The sequence below is a fragment of the Colletotrichum aenigma genome (assembly GCF_013390185.1).
Source record: "Colletotrichum aenigma strain Cg56 chromosome Unknown KSG_Cg56_contig06, whole genome shotgun sequence".
Classification (NCBI taxonomy): domain Eukaryota; kingdom Fungi; phylum Ascomycota; class Sordariomycetes; order Glomerellales; family Glomerellaceae; genus Colletotrichum; species Colletotrichum aenigma.
The window spans coordinates 1278267-1296681 of NW_023500912.1; the positions used below are offsets into that span (position 1 = coordinate 1278267).

Consider the following 18415-nt stretch of genomic DNA (forward strand, 5'->3'; position numbering starts at 1 on the left):
AAAGACGGGAAAAAATATATGAAAGCTGAAAAGAGCTACTGCGGGGATTTCATGGGTGTGGTAAGGGACATGATGATTAAAGATCCAAATATCTGAACACGAACACTTCGTAGAATATAGCAATTGATCTCATGAACAAAGAGTCTACAAATGTGCTTTTATCTGGCCCGAGCTGTGGAAATTGGGGAGGCAATGCCTTTGACCGAAGCTTAATGTTTCATCTTGGACATATGTTGAACTCTGTACCAAGAAGGTTTTGTGAGTGTTCCTTAAGACAGGCGACATCGGAACGGATTTCCCTGTCACAAACACAAAATTTCTTCGTAAAAATCTCACCAACAGTATCAAGAAGCACCAAACTGTCCTACGCAAAATCTTAGCGTAAATCCATCGCAATGGCTTCTTCGATCTCCAAAACCCAGGACCTGAAGGAGTTGCGACAGATCCTCCACCAAAGCATCGACGAATTGCTGCTCGAGCTCGAAAACGACGCGCGAAAGCCGCCTTCTTTGGATGAATTGAATACAGATATTCTTCTTGCACCTCCAGTTGCTGAGATTGCTAGGCAATCTCTTGTCAGAGCTTGTGAGAAATTGACAGCATTGGTCCAGGGACCTATGGGTGTAAGTCCTGTTTCCCCTGATCGATCCCCTATCACACCTCTGGATCATGTGATGGAAGTTCTATCTCAATTCTCCTTGACTCTAAGAAGATTCCAGTGGATGATGCAGTCAGCTGGAGGACACGTATTCCCTGCCGTTCTCAACACTGCACTCGAACTCCGATTGCATCAACTGGTCTCCGAAGATGTCCAAAGTCCAAGTACCTTGAGTGATCTGGCAAAGAAAAGCAGTGGTTCCCAAGAACTGATCAGTATGTGAATCACTCGGTTTCGAAGATTTGAGTTGACACATGTCTCAGGCCGCCTGCTCCGATATTTAACTCAACGATATGTTTTCCGAGAGGTCTCGCCGAGTCATTATCTTCAAAATGCAAATTCGACTATCTTGAAACTACCGGGCGTAGACGCTCTGATGGGACTATGGTATCATCTGCCTTTCAGCTCAGTCGGTGTAACAGAGATCTCATAGAATTCAGTTCCGATGACATATTCCGCGCGGGGTCCGCCTTGTCTTCCACGATGAAGGAGAACGATTTCGAGGTAGACAACGGAAAGAGCGCCTTCTCAAGGGCATTCCAAAGTGTGTTGAATGAACTGTTTCTTTGATAATCCCCAAGAGACTAATTATGCTCCAGCTGATCTAGAATCATTCGATTACTACTACAAGCAAGATCCAGATCGAGGCCGCCGATTTTCCCTTGGAATGACTCCTTTCACGGGATTTTATGCGTCAAGCCTCGCATTATATCCATTTCAAGACCTTCAACCCGGAGCTCTTATAGTGGATGTAGGCGGAGGAAGTGGACACGTCTCTAGTGAAATCGCCAAAGCAAACCCCAAGCTCAAATTCATTGTACAGGATCTCGAGGGACCTGTCTTGCTCGGCAGGTCAACTTACAAAGACTCTGGATTCCCAGTCGAGTGGCAGATACACAACGCATTCCATGCACAGCCCGTGAAGGGAGCTGATGTGCACTTCATGCGGCGCGTATTACATGATCATTCGGATGCTATCGGTGCCAATATTCTGAAGATGATATGCGAGGCGATGGATCAAAAGTCTCGCATCCTAATTGAGGACATGATTGCCCCAGATCTTCATGGCGAGGATAGCGAATGGTTCATCAATCACGCAGACATTGTTATGATGATGATGCACAATGCAAAAGAGCGAACTCTCGGGCAGTGGGAATCCTTGATCAAAGACGCCGATGAGAGATTGAGCATCGCGAAAGTTTGGAAAGCACAGGGTGACAGAAAAAGAGACTGTGCAATAATCGAGGTGAAACTCGGTCCGTAGATTGGATATGTACAAATTCGACTTATCTGCGGCACGGCTGGTTATGCACTCTGAAGGCTGGCTGCCCAACTGGAAACTAGTATCAGTGTTTCCTTAAGGCTGATTGAAAGCCCCTTCCAAAATATCACCAGCGCATAGTTAACAAAAAGAGCATCATAAATAATCAATCTTCACGTTAGTCCCCGCATCAGAGACTATGCGGCCGATTGGATGTTGAATTCGGATCACTAAAAACATTTTGACTGTCCCCATGGGAACCAGTCGCATAGAATGCACGTGAAGATCACCGGGCAATGCATTTTGGGAAGTCGATCGATTGAGGTTACGAATGATTCGCGCGAAAGCCGGTCCAATCAAATCGAAGATATTGTGGATGATGTGAGATGGAAGTGGCCGAAGATTCACGTTTCCATTTCATCGGGCTTTACGAAACTATAATCGAACGTCCGATTCTATCGGCACTTCTCAAACTATAACCAACTGCCTAATCTGGAGATCATCTCTCCGGGGTAACCATCTGTTTCTCCCCGTCTGGCAGTGCCCCCTGGCGGGATCTCTGTTCCGACGAGTTTCACAAGGATTCCTGGTCACTCAACTTTCATAGTGCAAATGACGAAGATGTAGACGTAAGACAAGACAAACATCAAAGAGACTCTAGGATAATCAGACCTTGCCGTAGAGGTCACGATGCCTAACTCTTCCTTTGCTATTGCGATGATCCGCTCTGAATTGTCGAATGCAACTATTGCTTTCTTGATCCTTTGCATTGCATACAAAACTATCGCCGTCTTTTACAGCGCCTTTTTCGGCCCCTTAAGCAAATTTCCTGGACCGAAGTATCGTGCCTTTTCCAACATATTCGAAATCTGGCCAATTGTCAATGGCACAGACAACATCGACCGGCCAGCGCTCCATAGAAAGTATGGACCAATCGTCAGAGTAGCACCAAGCGTACTTTCCTTTGCGGGCGGGGATGGAGTATGGATGGACATCCATGGCTTCAACGTCGCAAGAGAAGGGGGCATCATCAAGGAGCCAGTGTTCTACTCAAAGATTTTCGCCTTCACGGATGTGAGCAATCTCATCACAGCCAGGGACCATTCAATACATGCCCGGCAACGAAAGGTTCTTGCCCGATCTTTCGGTAACACAGCGCTCATAGACCAGCAACCTATCTTCCATCGATGGGCTGAGAAGTTTATTGACAAGTTGGCGGGAAAGGCTGGCGCCGGCAATACAATCGACATGGTAAAGTACTTCAACTGCACGACATTTGACATCATGGGCGACTTGACTTTTAACGAAGACCTCAATATGCTTGAAGAGGGGGAGTGTTCTCCATGGGTCGAGTCTATCTTTGGCTCTGTGAAAGCTGCGACTTTCCTCTTGGGGGTTAAGACCCACAGTCGAGCTGCGAGGCTGCTGGCAGACGCTTTCCTCAAGTACAATCCGGCTGTCCAGAGGAAGCAGATCGAGAACTGGATGTATTGCGCTGAGCGCGTCGAAAGACGACTAAAGCGAGAGCCTAAACATCCGGACCTATGGTCTAGAATCCTTGGAATGGAGAAGGAATCAGAAAGCTTGACAATGGAAGAACAGTACGCCAATGGGTTCCTTTTCATGACGGCGGGAACAGAGACCATTGCTTCAGCACTTTCCGCAATCACCTTTTACCTTCTTCAGAATCCACAACATCTGGAGACGGTTACAAGGGAGGTTCGTCAAAGATTTTTAACATCCGAAGATATGTCACTTGAGGCATTGGCAAGTCTGCCGTACTTGCAAGCAGTGATCCAAGAAGGGTTAGGTTTGCATTAATGCTACTGACTGCTTGCATGAAAGTTGAAAGACGGCCTCGTTAACCTGCTGATAGCTTCGTCTACATCCGCCGCTACCAATCATGTTACCTCGAGTGGTCCCAAAAGGAGGTGCACGGGTGGCGGGAGAATGGATACCTAGGGACACAATTGTTGGCATCCACTTTCTATCTATGCACACTCAGGAACTATACTTCAAGAAACCCCTCGAGTTCCACCCGCAACGATGGCTTCGTGACCCCGAATTCGAGAACGACCAACTGGACATGGCCAAGCCGTTTCTAATGGGACCATTTAATTGCATTGGAAAGGTTTGAGCCCCCAATGCCTTCCTGAATACCTTGGGCTGACGTCAATCTCTAAGGATCTTGCTATGCATGAACTTCGATTGGTAAGTAACATACTCGTTACTTCAACGTACTGTTATTCGCAGGCTGGCTGGTCGTTCTCCTCGGCAACATATGCTAATCCTGTGTAGCTTCTGGCATCTCTGTTTCTAAATTTCGATGTCCGATTGACCCATGAATCTTTCGACTGGAATAAAATGAAGGTGTACACATTGTGGCAAAAAAAGCCTCTTTTATGCGAATTGTTGTCTGCGAAGACCAAATACTAGATTAAAAATTAGATGTTGCTCCGCTCAGCCTTTGGTTTATACTGATGCTAAATAAGGTGTATCACCCATCAGTGACACAGAAGCTGCTGAGTGACAAGATCAGGACCCAAGGACTGTTGGCGTGGGGAAAGGCTTAGAAGAGCTATCAGCTTTGACTCTGATAATAAACTTCCAATAACAGTTTTCTTCTACGCTACAATCACTCGATCTGGGATTTACTGCTGGATGGATTTGTACCTACGTTACAGCTAGACCCGTTAGAATTAGACTTTTTATTGTGATCTTCTTCTCAACTCTGATGAAGGATGGCAGATTTAAGGTCGAACATCATCCAGACGTAGCCCTTCACGCTTCTCGTCAAAGCTTGAGCATGCACCAGTCAAGATCTCGTCTACCAGTCTACATGGATGACTGGCACAGGTAGCCCCAGAAATATTATACTTTGGCCACCTTGGGGAACGAAAGGTACGCAGAGCAGTCCTTGTATCTGAAATCCCGTAGCCTATACATGTATGGTCCGACAAAAGCTCCAGTAAATCATGAGAGTACATTTGCTTCGTTAAATGTCCCAGCAGTATCGCAGAACATTTATAATTGCAGCCGACTGTGCCATTCCGTAACGAGTCAAGAAGATTTTGAAGCTGAGCAGCGACCGGACGTATCTGTTGAATCCTCTGAGTTTCGATTGTGTCTGTGACTGTCAGAACCCATGTTGGATCGTTTGGCGCAGAATGAAAACATACCGGTGAGGAATTGAGGGATGGGCAGCTCGAGCGTGGGAACAGGGCCTTTGCTATCAAGAATGGCTGTTCTCGTGACTTGGTTGAAGATGTTCTCTTTTGAGAAAACCCAAGACACCAGTATCCACAAAACTAGCTCACGGCTGCATTGGGTGAGAAGGTCGTTTTTGATGCCGTCGATCCACATGTCTCCATACAGTTGAACTGCTTCGTGGCAATCATAGTAGTCGACCAAGGTTGCTATCTTGGCCAACATTTCGAGGTCCACAGAACGTGGAACATGACTGTGCTTTCCGTGTATGATTTGAAAAAGTATCAGTAGAGCATCGACATCCCACTCCGTTGTCTCAATGTGTCGCACCCGCTCAACGGGATCTTTAAGAGATTCTTTCCAAGGGCCTGAAAGTTTCTTGTTGAAGATGGACGAGGCTAACATGAGATGTCGAGAGGAAAGAAGGAACCTGCACGGAAGCGGCTTGCCAAAACCGTCCATGTCGAAAGGGTTGTCGATGTTCAGCAGCTCCGGCGGGAAAATTGACACTTGCTTCGCATCGTCGAACCAGTCAAGATAATACGACGAGTATTTTGCTATGATCGGAAGCTTTTGATCGCTGTAGTATAATCAGTCATCAGAGCATCCTAGCATTTCAAATACAAATAGCATACCATGCGTTCAGGTGCTGCACAACAGCATCTTCAGATTCGTCCCACACTGCGAAAGGCGCATTGGGGTTACGTAGAATGAGCTCGACATCGCCGTCGGGATCAAGTTGATGCACGTCTTCGCAATGCATGCCGAGCAATCAGTCTATTCACAGGCATAGATTTGTTACAATCAAGAATCATCTGAATGGAGACAAAGTGGCAATATCTGTTGACATGGATGAGCTTTTCACATACCTACCAGGTAAGCCAGGCAGCGTTAGCGGGGATGAACTGCGGGCATGTGCTCAGCCTCAGGTGCCTGAGCACTTCGGTGACAGAGTAAGCGAACGATGTTTGAGCGCACCTTTTTGTCCTTACTATTTTACTACGCCCAACTTGAGAAAAACGATATTTATTAAAATTGAATTGTTATCCAGAGAGTGAGGTATTTCCTGAATACTCTTTGAAACTTTTCTTACCCCTCGTTAGGGAGGTGTAAGTGTTGAAGTTAGGCGTAGCTCAGGAAGCGGTCCTTTTTTTGGTCACCCGAGTGCTGAGATACATCACGAGGCAGTGTTGTTAGCGTTGACCCCCTTACTATTAACCCTGCTGATTACCAGGCAACCAAGGCACCCTGCATTGGCTTTGTGGATGCTCAAAGAGAGTCATTACCACATCACATAATTTGCCATCTGCAGGCAACAGCACTATGGGTAGTGTTTGAAATCCGCATGCTTTCCTATGGGAAAACAGCGCCTAGACTAGTTTTTGGATCACAGGTAAAACCATATTCTGACATCAAGATTTCGACAGAGACTGATGAAGCTCTGCGACGCGAATGAGCTCGGGAGTCTCTAGACTTTTGCTTCGCGAAATTCAAGTCAAAAGAAGGAGCTGGAGCTAGAGGGAAACAATGTTATTTTCTTCATCTTTGTGTGCTTTTTTTCTCCTCTTTCCCTTGCTGATAACCGTGGAAGACAAGGTTCCGGCGGTCATACCACGTCAATTCTAACCGTTGTTCCGCTATGCAACCAATGGCTTCTCCGACATATTGGAGCTACGTTGAGGATGAAATATCGATGTACGAATATTGAAGATGGGGGAGAATGATCCAATAATCATCGCTGATTATGCTACGAATGAACAGATAAGTTTTCCGAGGCAGACTCAACCAGGCGCAATCTTGCTCCGCGGAGCTTGAATTGGTTCACCACGGGCAACTGGTGCCCGGCCCCGCAATGCCCCGCTTCCCGCGGTAAACCAATCGAGACTTTGAACTCTTATCACGAGAATAAATACTCAACGTCGAAGAAGGCTTGATTTATCCCGTGCACTCATTGAGACACTTTGGGCCTTCTCATAGAACATTACAGCATCGATACCACTCCCCTCGTCATGGCTTCCGAAAGCACTGCGGCCTTCTGGGCCAAGACCGACAAGTATTTGATGTCTACCGGCGTCCCATACTCACCCATCATCATCACCAAAGCCAAGGGAACCAAGTTGTACGACGCGGAGGGTCGCCAAATTTTGGACTTCACATCCGGCCAAATGAGCTCGCTTTTGGGCCACTCCCATCCTGAAATCGTCGAAGTCGTCCAGAAGTATGTCGCTGAGCTGGACCACCTGCTCAGCAACATGATCACACAGCCGGTCGCTGATCTCGCTGAGAGACTCGGCAAGCTTCTTCCTGCGCCTCTTAAGAAGGTTCGTCGGCTCATCCTTCATATTTGTGATAGTCGCTGACTCAGGCCGCAGTCTTTTTTCCTCAACACCGGATCGGAGACAACGGAGGCCGCGATCAAGATGGCCAAGCTCCACACCGGCAAGTTCGAAATCGTCGCCATGTCCGCCAGCTACCACGGTCTCACATCCGGCTCCGGCTCCGCAACCTACTCCGCCGGCCGCAAGAACGGCGGCCCCGCCATGCCCGGCCAACTCGCCTTCCCCGCACCCTACGCCTACCGCTCCATCTTTCGCAAGCCGGACGGGTCTTATGATTGGGAGACAGAGATGGACTTTGGTTGGTCAATGATTGACAGGCAAAGCGTCGGATCCTTGGCTGCGTTCATCATGGAACCTATTCTCTCCACCGGCGGCATCCTCGATCTTCCCAAGGGCTACTTGAGGCGCCTGCGCGACGAGTGCCACAAGCGCGGCATGCTTTTCATCCTTGATGAGGCGCAGACTGGTGTCGGACGTACAGGCCAGATGTTTGCCTTTGAGCACGACGATGCAGTCCCCGATATTCTCTGCCTGTCCAAGACTCTAGGTTGCGGTCTTCCCCTCGCATCCGTCAGCACCACAGCGGACGTCGCGCAAGGGTGCAAGAACGCGAATTTCCTGTGGCTTACGACGCATCTCAACGACCCCCTGACCGCTGCTGTCGGTAACAAGGTTCTTGAGATTGTCGTGCGCGACAACATCTGTCAGAAGGCCACTGAGCGAGGTGCGCAGCTGCGCGCGGGTCTGTTGAAGCTTCAGGAGAAGTACTGGTGCATTGGCGATGTCCGCGGTCGCGGTCTCTTGCAGGGCATTGAGATCATCTCAGACGCGAAGACAAAGGCTCCTGGGTCGGAATTGGGGCAGGCTGTCTCTGACAGAGCCATGGAGCTGGGTCTGTCATGCAACATTGTCAACTTGCCTGGTATGGGTGGCGTGTTCCGACTGGCACCCCCTGTGACTGTTTCACCCGAGGACATTGATGAGGGTCTGAGGATATTGGACGAGGCGTTTGGATACGTTTTGAGCCAGCGTGCGTAGTGAATTACCGAGAGTTTTTCGTGAAGCTCCTCAGCCGGATAGAATCAACTCACCACAATACCAATAATCAAAATTTTAAGACGGCGTCAATAGTTACTCTAAGTGGTAGTCAAGACTTAACATTGGTGTACTCATGGACGGGTTGAACGCACGAATTGTGAAGACTGCGTCCATGACCGCGCTGTCAACTATGTCTTCCGAGTCAGTCATTTGATCATACTATAGGGAAAACCCATGAATTTGGATGTTCTCTATCTACTACAGACAGAGAAAGGAACCGATACAATCTTCAGCCCAGGGTAGATTACATCCACGCCGCTTGGTCGGCCATGGAGACCATCTGGTCGCTTGAAGTGGGCCCAACGCCTCGTAGGGCTTGCAACCCTAGCAATGGTCCATATGCTCAATTACGACCTTGTATTTCAACAACAACCAGCGGCGGACATAGCTCAGTTGGGAGAGCGTCAGACTGAAGTTCACTTCATTCACTTAATCTGAAGGTCGTGTGTTCAATCCACACTGGCCGCATGGTACTTTTTTGGCATATTTTTGTTGCTTGTCAAACATCTCTATCTATCAACGGCTCCCTTTGCCATGTTCTCACAGTCCCGATCATACCTGTTTAAGCAGGTACCTGAATGAGCATGTTATGCTTCTTCCTTTCTTTCCTATGTTCTAGTTGTATTGAATGTACTGGCCAGCTGCACTACGCCTTGCCCCCGCTGCCACAAATATCGATCCACTTTTCAGTCTCCTTTTGCAATATCTCTATGCCGTCCTCAATCAGTTGCATAAACGGCTTGTTTACGTTCTGCTTGAGATGGACGTTCCAGGCCTCTAGTAGCAACTTGTTCACGTTCAGCTTGATCGCGCCGTTTTCGATGCAGCGCTTCATGATTTCAGGAGAGAAGTCGTTCGTTCCGTGCAGTGCCATCAACACGCGGTTGTCGATTTGCTTGTTGACCTTGGCAAGTCTTTCATAATCCAGCTGGGGACCTTTAGGACCGTAGTCGCCGTGGATATTGCCGATGCTGGGGGCCAAAAGGTCGATCTCGGCATTGATGAAGTCCTCCACCTCCTCAGGGCTGGTGAAAAGAGCTACATGAACCGATCAGCTAGGTGTTTCTGTTGAATCTTTTTGAACTGTGCGTCTTACCCTCCAGGTCACCGGTGTCCGCAATACCATCCTCGCCGCCGTTGATGCGTCCACTCTCGGCCTCAACCGCGATGCCGTGGTCGTGGCAGACGCGGGTGAGAACCTTGGTCTTGGCCAAATTTTCTTCGTGATCGTAGTGACTCATGTCCACCATGATGGAGTCGAACGGCAAGTTGCCGGCAATTTCTCTGATCTGGTTCTCATCCTGGGCGTGGTCGAGGTGCAATGCGATCGGTACGCTGGATGACTTGATGGCTGCCGCTACGGCCCAAGCGAGAGTGGGGAGCTGCGTCACAGCCGAGGGGAATAGCAGAATCAGGATGGGCGATTTCTTTGCCTCGGCCGCTTTAACTACAGCAGTAAGCTGCTCGATGTTGTAGCTTGGCTACAGTTAGACATTTTCAAGCTCTCATTCCCTAGGCAACGACGGGAAGCTTACATGACAACACCGAGAACGCCATATTGCCCCTTCGTAGCAGCGTCGAGAATCTGTAGAGTGCGGTTTTGTGACTTTTTCTCGGACCAGGAAGCCATTTTCAAGATATTCGTGGATTGGATGTTGAGCTGCAATGCTACTATAGTCGTGTGCTATCTTAGGCAAGGGGATATGAGCCTCTTATGTTTGAGCTTTTGTCATCGATGAGCTCCTCGCGTTTGCGAACTGCCCCGCGTCTCGAAGGACCCCGCGTCCGGCTTTCAGGCCGACCCCGTCACAGTGGGGTGAAAGATACGTACCTCTCTCGCATCGAGGTCGGCCCTCACAATCCGAGCCTTTTCACCGACTCCTCGATGCGAAGACACCGGAAGACTCTCAACACACACTCAAGGTCAATTCTTGAAAATCTTAGTCTGGTTATTTTAATACTCATATCAACCTCTCATTGATCTTGGCCTCGGGTCTCCATCATTGTCTTTCTGTCATGAAATACAATTTCCCACGTCATCGGCATTCTCGCCGATCATGTTCGGAGTTCCGGGGGAGCACGCCGAAAGGCCCAGGTTACAGTGGATGGTCGTGCCGAGAAACCAGCCAAACTTACAGCTGATCACGCGTGTTAATTGCTCTTTGAACAAGACTGTATTACCGTACTCCGCCAGTTCCTGTCTGGATTATTTACTACATTACAGTTGTGGTAATATGTGATGGCGACTCGACGCCTTTAAAAGAACAATTTCTGATTGATACCCACCTCCCTCTGACTACGTTGTGGAGTCCTCCATCCATAGGCTCAGGGCAATTCATGCCGGTTGGCAAGGTCGTCAGTCGGTACTTCATGAACTGGATCCTCGTATGGCGCCTCAAATACTTGGTTCGCTTCTGCTTCAGCCGCTCGCTGGCTCTCCATGTAGTTCGGGGGTTTTGGGCTGTAGGCGCGTTCGCGCTCGACTTCTTGATACTGCGGTTCTTGGTCCGTGACAATGTTCTTGGGAGATCTCCTCTTTCTCCACAATAAAGCCGCAGTCCCAGCCAGAGCAATGCCGCCGATAGCAGCCCCGATACCGATGCCAGCTGCCGCGCTTGACGAGAGACCGGCTCGCGAGACATCTCCGTTGGGACCGATAGGACCGCCGGGGCCCGTGGGAAACCCAGGTATCGGCGGGAAGAAAGTTGGCTGCAAGAATTAGCGAGGTCCTTCATCACCCACTGCTTGAAGCTGCGCGAAGGATCACAGCTTACCTCCGACTGGTAAACAGTTGAGTAAACGCGGTTGTTGACAGGCCTGTCGCTTGTCATAATCCATCGTTGAGCAGAACTTGAACTGTTGTTGTCGCCGGTCCCTTCAACTTTGCTCGCCATAAACAGGTTCGAGCCCTGGTGGACATCGAGGACACGCCCGGTACCGTTTGCAGCGTTGAGAAAGTCGTATGTGCCGTCTCCCCTATCGACAATGTCCCATAGCTGAGGGTCTTCCGCGTTCGTCCTTCGCATGCATCCAACTGTCTTTCCATCATCTGTTTCATCGGAGTCCCAACACACGGAGAGCTGTTGTCGCACGCTTGTTGCATTCATCCTCATCACATATCGCCCCTTCTTGGACTCGACCGGCTCGAACTGCCACGCCATGAAGCGTTTCTCATCGCATGAAGATACTCTTGGGCCATCTCTTGTGAGTTGCAGACAGGAATCGATGGGCTGGGAGGCGTTGACGTAGCGTTGTGAAGTGACGATATACCACGCGTTCGAGTCTAGGTCCGCGGCCGACATTTGCGCAGAGATTCAGAAGGGAGTTAGGAAATCGAAGATGGTTCAAACAAGCTCTCGGCGAATCTTCATCTGAATCGGTATGCGTCTGGTCAATAAGATTTTGAGTGATGCCCGAAAATGTCACCTTTCTAGGCGCCTTTAAGATTAAACGATGTTGTCAAGTCGAAAAAAGAAACAGAAGTGATAGACGATACGAAACTCGGGAGGGACATGGGGTACGGGCGAAATACTGTCATTCTAAAATTGGCGCTGTGACGCGCTGTCGAGTGGTTGAACCCCATACACAGACCGAATGAACGGCCTTTTGACGCTCTTCACCTACGTAGGTCTCTGGTCAACGGAGAGAACCCGCTTGGCTGCAGCTGCGCACAGATACATCAACGGCCGAAGATGCGACGATTATCGGTATCCCATACGGCAAACTTGCCCCGGAGGATTTTTGCCGAGGTCTTGGTTTTGTCAATGCGACTAGCACTTCATAGCTGCTTTCAGGTCACATAGCTCACCACTTTTGCCTTCCAAACCCTCATTGATCCGGCACGGAGCCGAGAAGATTGGATGAAACCGCTGAGATAAGGTGGCAACGTAGGAGAGTGAACGAGATGAACTGCGGTTCTGGCGCATGTCTAGCCCGTAAATCCAGGGTATTTTCAGACGTAAAGAATATGTATCAAAGTTAAGGATACTTATACTGCTAAGAAATCGCTTGCCTTCGATGCAAATTAGGTGCGCTGTATCGTTGCTTTCAATCACCAGAGTCATTGCTGAACTGCTGGGATGCTGTTGAAGGTGTGTATTAGAACGGAGGAAATGAAGTCATCATAGATTTCCATGACTAGCCCGAATTATATCTTCGAACTGCTAAGTATTCCATGCATGATTTCTTTTTTTGGGTTGACTCCTTTTTGCTTTCGCTCAACTGTTATGAGTGTTTTCTGGCACCGCCCATGAGCTTTGTGTTTTGTTTTTAGTTGGTGTCGGTTTCGAGCGTCACGGCCCAAATTGCTTGTCGCGAATTAGTAGTCTATGGGGGTGAATTTTTGTCTTAAAAGGGAGAAACCAGCAAATTGCAACTTGGGTAATTCCAACGCGAGGAACAACAGAGATGGTCGGCTAGCGGAACGAGTTGCAACTCGCGAGTCGCAGCTCAGCCTGACACCTGCAGCAAGTCACCCATCCACATTGCGTGTGACACGAGGTGACTTGCAGGCGGATCGGCGACGCTAGATCCTCTTGGTCAGCTTCGGCCCATCACCTGGTCAATAAAGCCACCAAAAATGCGACGGCGGCTGTGACTAAGATGGTTGTCTCCCGTCAGCCTCAATCAGCACGAACTGAAAGGGCGGGTGAGGCGTTTCTATTGTCCGCAGCCGTACGACGCGAAACTGAGACCGCAGCGTCTAATTGAATGCGAAGTTTCAAAGAGTCTCAGTCGCTGGTCTCCTATTGAGGAAGCTGGAAGTCTCCCGTCTCACGCAGTTCAGAGTTGATCGGCACATTTGCCGAGACTTCACAGGCACACATCTCACTCCTAAAAACGCCTAACTGGTGGTCAACCTGCGGGCCAAGCTACCGGGGTTGGTCGCCCTGTTGGTCGATTAAGGTGCATAAGTAATAGGCGGCTGGCTGATGCCTACGCGACCGATGACCAAAATGGACCAGGGTGTTCATCAGCGCTGGGGCATATTTGCGCCGGCCATACCCGCGACAGGCGCAATTTCGTGACAGGCTTCAGCCTCTTCATTTTCTTTGCTTATTCTCTCCTGCGAAAAATTGCCACGAGCCAGATGTTCTGAATAAACCAATGCGTCATGGAGCCGTCAAAAGATTGGACACATGAGACGGAAATTGCGGCCCTAGATGAGGTCGCATCCGCTGTAGACGACAGCCCGGATCGCGTCCGACCGCGCGACTCTACCCTACACCAGACGTCAGAGGAGACACATTGTGAACAACCGGAAACGCCACGGCCGCACAGCGGATCCTCGCACTGGGACCCGAGTCCTGGCTTCGCACATATCGATGGCGATGTAAATGGACCTGGTTACAATGATACCTTAGTTGACATTGTTTGCGTTCCGTGTCCCGGCGCTGATCCCGTCGAGACTTGGGCCCGCGACCCACTTCCGGAGGGATATTTCGGGAGACCCGGGGAGGATTTGCCGCCCACTGCCGCGAAGCAGCTTGCCGGGGCGAGCATACTATCTCCGACGATCAATCGACATCTCCCGAAAGCAGCGCATCTTTGGGTGCGGCAGGGTATTAGGAAAGAGGTCAGCGAGGCCAGAGTGCTGCTTTATCGGCATCGAGAGTTGGTTGAAGGGGTGACGTTGGAAGACTTGGCGGACGACTTGATCGAGCAGGTTTGGAGCGTCAGATACGGGAATGTGAGTGGCACTTATCTCGTGAGTTTGAACAGAACTGAATGGTGTTTAGCAGCGATCTCGTCCCCTATTCTTCGTAGCACACACTGTTGGAGGTTTGGTAGTCGAGTTGGCTCTTCTGAGAGCTACCAAGAATCCGCACTACAAGCCTTTTATGTACAACTGCCATGGCGCCACATTCTTTGGTAAGTCCCTTCGACCTCTCGTATAATTCTAAATATTGATCATTCTCCTCTAGCCACTCCGCATCGCGGATCAAGTTATCTTTCCATGAATAACCTGAAACACAGCATTCAACGTTTGTTGAGGCTTCAGCGTCCCTTGCCACACTCCATCTCTGATGAATTGAGACTGGGCCACAAGCCACTGTTGAGGATGCATGAGGAATTTGCAACTATAGCAAGCGAGCTGAGAATTTGGACATTTTACGAGACCATTGACTCCCAATTATCCGGCTCAGGATCGAAGAATCATGGAACCGTCAAGGAAGTCAGATTTGGTGCTCCTATTGTTTCTATCAAGTCTTCCCTCGTTGGTGTTCGCCAAGAGCGCGTATTTGCTCTCGACAGCGAACACGCTAATTGCGCATCGTTTGGACAAGGTAACACAGAAATCATGGGCAGCTACTTGACAGAACTTGCTGCCGCAGTCAAAAAGGCCACCGATCTCAGCTCTGAGTACATTCACACGCCTCTTAGCCTCAAGAAACACGTGAAGGTTGAGATCATTGGCTTTTACGATGATCCTGATGCGCAAGTCGAGTCTGATATCCGACTTTACTTTACGAAACTTCATCTTGAGGAGTTCCTGGAAAAGGGCCCCGAGAGATGTTTGGAAGAGCGCCTGAGGAGAACGACGCTTCGGCCACGATCAGATCCTATCTCTCACTCACAACGTCAAGAGGATTCTCAGCAAAGCAGTGGCCTTGGTATTCTGCCAGGATTGCAAGAATTGGGAAACAGGCTATTCAGAGCATCCTCGAACGCCGGGAGCCGACCAAGAACTTCAGATTCGGAGAGCCAAGGATCACCGCCAATTGTTGTAACGAGGCCTCCCATGGCTGGAGGCTCCAACTCTTTGCCAGTTGATAAGATGAGGCGGATGGGATCCCTTACTGTCCCACCTTTGTCGCCGCCAGGATTCAACCGGCCTTCGACTAGAAGTAGTAACGCTGAGAGTACGAGATCTGATCCGACAGAGTTGGAATTGTCGCCCAAAACGCCAGACCCTGGTTCAGGACTAGAACCGGCTGGGGAGATCGGCGTCGGAAAAAGCCACTCAGAGCCTTTATCCAGGCGCCAAGATAGGCAGTCTCGTGTCTCGGCCATGGAAGATTTGACAGCAGCTGCTGGATTCTCAAGGCCCGATCCTTTGGCGAGGAAGTTCATGTGGATCCATACCCCTTACACGAATCCCTCCTGGGTCAAGGTGCGTTCAAAAGAATCATGCGTGTGGTTCTCTCTGACCAATTAATTCCAGGATGTGTTCAGAGTGCTTGCCAATCCCCATGATCCAAGTTTTGCAAAGGTTTTCAACAAGGATAATTGGACGGCAAAACATGTCATCGGAAGGCACTCTCAGTCACAAGCATCCTTCGTGAAATCGACTTGCAGCTATATACCCGCTGGTTCAGGTAGAACCCCGATAACTGTTAATAAGCATGATAATCAGAACTGATCCGATCTCCAGCTCCTTCTCCGCACCCATCGCCCAATCTCTCTGGTCGCGTCAGTCCTGCAGCTGGGCCGTCATCCTCTTATCTGTACTTGTACATGCCTTACCTGCATTTTGACACCTACATCGATGTTCTTCAACGGAGAAAGTTTATCCTGCGTCGTATGCAACATGGTCGGGCACGTCCCGTCCCCCGCGAAATAGCCGGCCTCGAGTCCCCAGAGTTGAGGATGATATGGGAGTATATCGGCTACGACCCTCCACTGAACTACCGCCGCACGTTAGACCAGTTCGCGTACCCGTCGCTGAGAGATACGTGGGCGCGCGATGATGACCAGATGCTTTACAAGCTGACTAAAGACCGGGCTTCTGGTGGTGTTAACCGGGAAGTGATGACCTTGACGAGGAGGCAGACCCTTGGCTCCACCGGGAGCCCATTTGACAGGCTATCGCCTTCAAGCACTGGACTGCTGGAAGAGGAAAGTGACAGCGACGATGATACTGAGGATCTGGAAGAGGTTATCAAAGATGGAAAGGTTCTCATGGTCGACCAGCTATGGCTATGGGCCATTGACAAAAGTGAGTTTTCATGGGAGTAGCGCGTTGACTGACGATGGTATTAACGGGTGAATAGAAACCTTGACGACCTTCTTCTCGAAGAGAGAATCTAAGGCAAAGGAGGGCCCTCTGTTCGGTCAAGCAGACTTGAGAAACAGTGTCTACAACGAACTCAATGGCGACTTGACAGGTCGTTGCGAAAATGCACTGGACCTGGCGGCATTCGTCGTCTTACACGCTGTCACCGTACTGCTTGATCGAGCTTCGCATCCTGACTTGGAGATCTTCAGAATCTTTGAGGAGGCGATAAGCATGCTTGTGAGTACCATTTTCTATCATCTTCCGCTTACAGCACTCACTGACTAGTATAGACCGAACGCATGACCTCTTCACTGAAGCGATTTCGCATGCAAACTTTCAAAGATGTAGGCGTCGATTCTGACTCGGAAAGCAATCGGCCTGAGTCCATCAAGAAGCGTCACAAGAGAGAGCTTCAAGAGGCCGAGCGCGAGAATCGAGAAAACACATCCGCGCTCATGGAGCTCCGAGACTTGGAAGACGAGTTGAAGTCGCTCGAGAGACTCTTCGAAGCGCAGGATGCAGCAGTCAAAACCATGAAGAGCATATTTGAGAGCGAAGAACTGAAGATGCAAACCCGGAATGGGAGGGTGTACCTTGAGGAGGCACTTGGCAAGTTGGACGAATACCGAAGTCAGACGGTTGAAATGCTGAAACGGGTAGATACAACACGCAACGATGTGAGTACAGTGTCAAACGCTTCAGGATCCTATGCATTTGCTCATAACCATTTCACAGTACGAGAAACTTCTCGAAATGGTTCAGCGCCAGGCTCAAGTAGACGAGGTCCGTTGGTCCCGCCTCCAAACCGAGCTCGCATCATCACAAAATTTATCGGTCATGATCTTCACGACGTTTACCGTCATTTTTCTGCCGCTATCCTTCTTTACGGGCCTCTTCGGCATGAACACCACGGACTGGGATAGTGACAAAGGCACTCTTCCTTCGCTGAGAGATATTGGGGCAATCTCATTGCCAGTCTCCATCTTCCTTATCGTAGCCGCGCTTGTTGGCGCCTTTAATTCACGTGTTCAGGAAATCGTGCGAAGTGGATACAAGGGCGGCAAGAAGGTTATCGTTTTCGCGTGGTCAGGCGTTAAGAAGTTTGTTCCCGAGAAAAGGAGGGAACGCCGGCGGCAGCGAATCGACAATCGGGAGAGAGAGGAGCGGAAGACAAGGATGAGAGACCGAGGATATGATTTCTGGGCAACTGTCAGGAGGGAGAGGGGCAGCGAGTATCGAATTCCTGAGGTGAATCGCAACAAGGCCATTAGTCACCCTACGTAATTCCGCGGAATTATTGGACCATACTGAGCTCAGAAACGAGGCCGACTCGTTCGCAGACGAGGGAAGAATTTGAGTTAGGTAGCATCTAATTATGTGGGTATCGTATTCGCGTTGGTGTTTGGGTCAACAAGATAGCAATCGAACAACGCCGTAAGATCCGCCAAGCGAAACGCGAAGACTTGGAACAAGCCTTTTCAATCAAATAAACCGAGACGCAGTGGAAGTTGGGTCCGAGATCCCATCGAGACCACCATTGCCGTGCCGTCAATGGGTTTAGAGTTGGGTGAGGACAGGGGTCTTCCTCGTCCCAAGTCCCCTAAGCTGCGGTTTTAGGCGAAAAGACCAAAAGTATTGCGCGTACTATGCTGCAACTAGGGGCGTAGTGAAAGCTTAAATATCTCGAACGACTAGTCAGTACACCTATTCTCCGATCAACGCCGGGCTGGGATGTCAAATCAGCGTGTCGACAGTGACTTGGTTGAGTTCCGCGCGCGCGAACGTCAGGACCACCTCACGTTCGTTGCTCTTTTGATCGAGAGGTGAGCTTCTTGGGATGCTAGGTCCTGTAA

General features: G+C 49.7%; 7 protein-coding genes across 7 annotated transcripts; 4 read left to right on the plus strand and 3 right to left on the minus strand.

The window, feature by feature from the left end:
• Positions 1 to 1141: 1141 nt before the first annotated feature.
• On the plus strand, positions 1142 to 1922 carry aflP (Sterigmatocystin 8-O-methyltransferase; the record flags this gene model as incomplete). Its single annotated transcript, XM_037324637.1, has 2 exons — positions 1142 to 1202; positions 1258 to 1922. 2 exons carry the CDS (start codon positions 1142 to 1144, stop codon positions 1920 to 1922), a joined length of 726 nt encoding a protein of 241 aa, XP_037176824.1.
• Positions 1923 to 2609: 687 nt separating this feature from the next.
• On the plus strand, positions 2610 to 3740 carry rdc4 (Cytochrome P450 monooxygenase rdc4; the record flags this gene model as incomplete). The annotated part of the gene is made up of 1 exon (XM_037324638.1): positions 2610 to 3740. One exon carries the CDS (start codon positions 2610 to 2612, stop codon positions 3738 to 3740), a length of 1131 nt encoding a protein of 376 aa, XP_037176825.1.
• Positions 3741 to 4098: 358 nt separating this feature from the next.
• Positions 4099 to 5889, minus strand: CGCA056_v009392 (uncharacterized protein; the record flags this gene model as incomplete). The annotated part of the gene is made up of 3 exons (XM_037324639.1): positions 4099 to 4106; positions 5099 to 5706; positions 5762 to 5889. The coding sequence occupies 3 exons, from the start codon at positions 5887 to 5889 to the stop codon at positions 4099 to 4101; spliced, it is 744 nt and encodes a 247-aa protein (XP_037176826.1).
• A 1246-nt stretch (positions 5890 to 7135) lies between these two features.
• On the plus strand, positions 7136 to 8503 carry dgdA (2,2-dialkylglycine decarboxylase; the record flags this gene model as incomplete). Its single annotated transcript, XM_037324640.1, has 2 exons — positions 7136 to 7447; positions 7499 to 8503. 2 exons carry the CDS (start codon positions 7136 to 7138, stop codon positions 8501 to 8503), a joined length of 1317 nt encoding a protein of 438 aa, XP_037176827.1.
• Positions 8504 to 9209: 706 nt separating this feature from the next.
• CGCA056_v009394 (putative fructose-bisphosphate aldolase) lies at positions 9210 to 10193 on the minus strand (the record flags this gene model as incomplete). Its single annotated transcript, XM_037324641.1, has 3 exons — positions 9210 to 9601; positions 9660 to 10039; positions 10099 to 10193. The coding sequence occupies 3 exons, from the start codon at positions 10191 to 10193 to the stop codon at positions 9210 to 9212; spliced, it is 867 nt and encodes a 288-aa protein (XP_037177060.1).
• Positions 10194 to 10888: 695 nt separating this feature from the next.
• On the minus strand, positions 10889 to 11865 carry CGCA056_v009395 (uncharacterized protein; the record flags this gene model as incomplete). The annotated part of the gene is made up of 2 exons (XM_037324642.1): positions 10889 to 11272; positions 11338 to 11865. 2 exons carry the CDS (start codon positions 11863 to 11865, stop codon positions 10889 to 10891), a joined length of 912 nt encoding a protein of 303 aa, XP_037176828.1.
• Positions 11866 to 13676: 1811 nt separating this feature from the next.
• On the plus strand, positions 13677 to 17846 carry CGCA056_v009396 (Protein SERAC1; the record flags this gene model as incomplete). The annotated part of the gene is made up of 8 exons (XM_037324643.1): positions 13677 to 14252; positions 14302 to 14434; positions 14488 to 15677; positions 15729 to 15882; positions 15939 to 16502; positions 16558 to 16799; positions 16853 to 17239; positions 17298 to 17846. 8 exons carry the CDS (start codon positions 13677 to 13679, stop codon positions 17844 to 17846), a joined length of 3795 nt encoding a protein of 1264 aa, XP_037176829.1.
• Between the last annotated feature and the right edge of the window lie 569 nt (positions 17847 to 18415).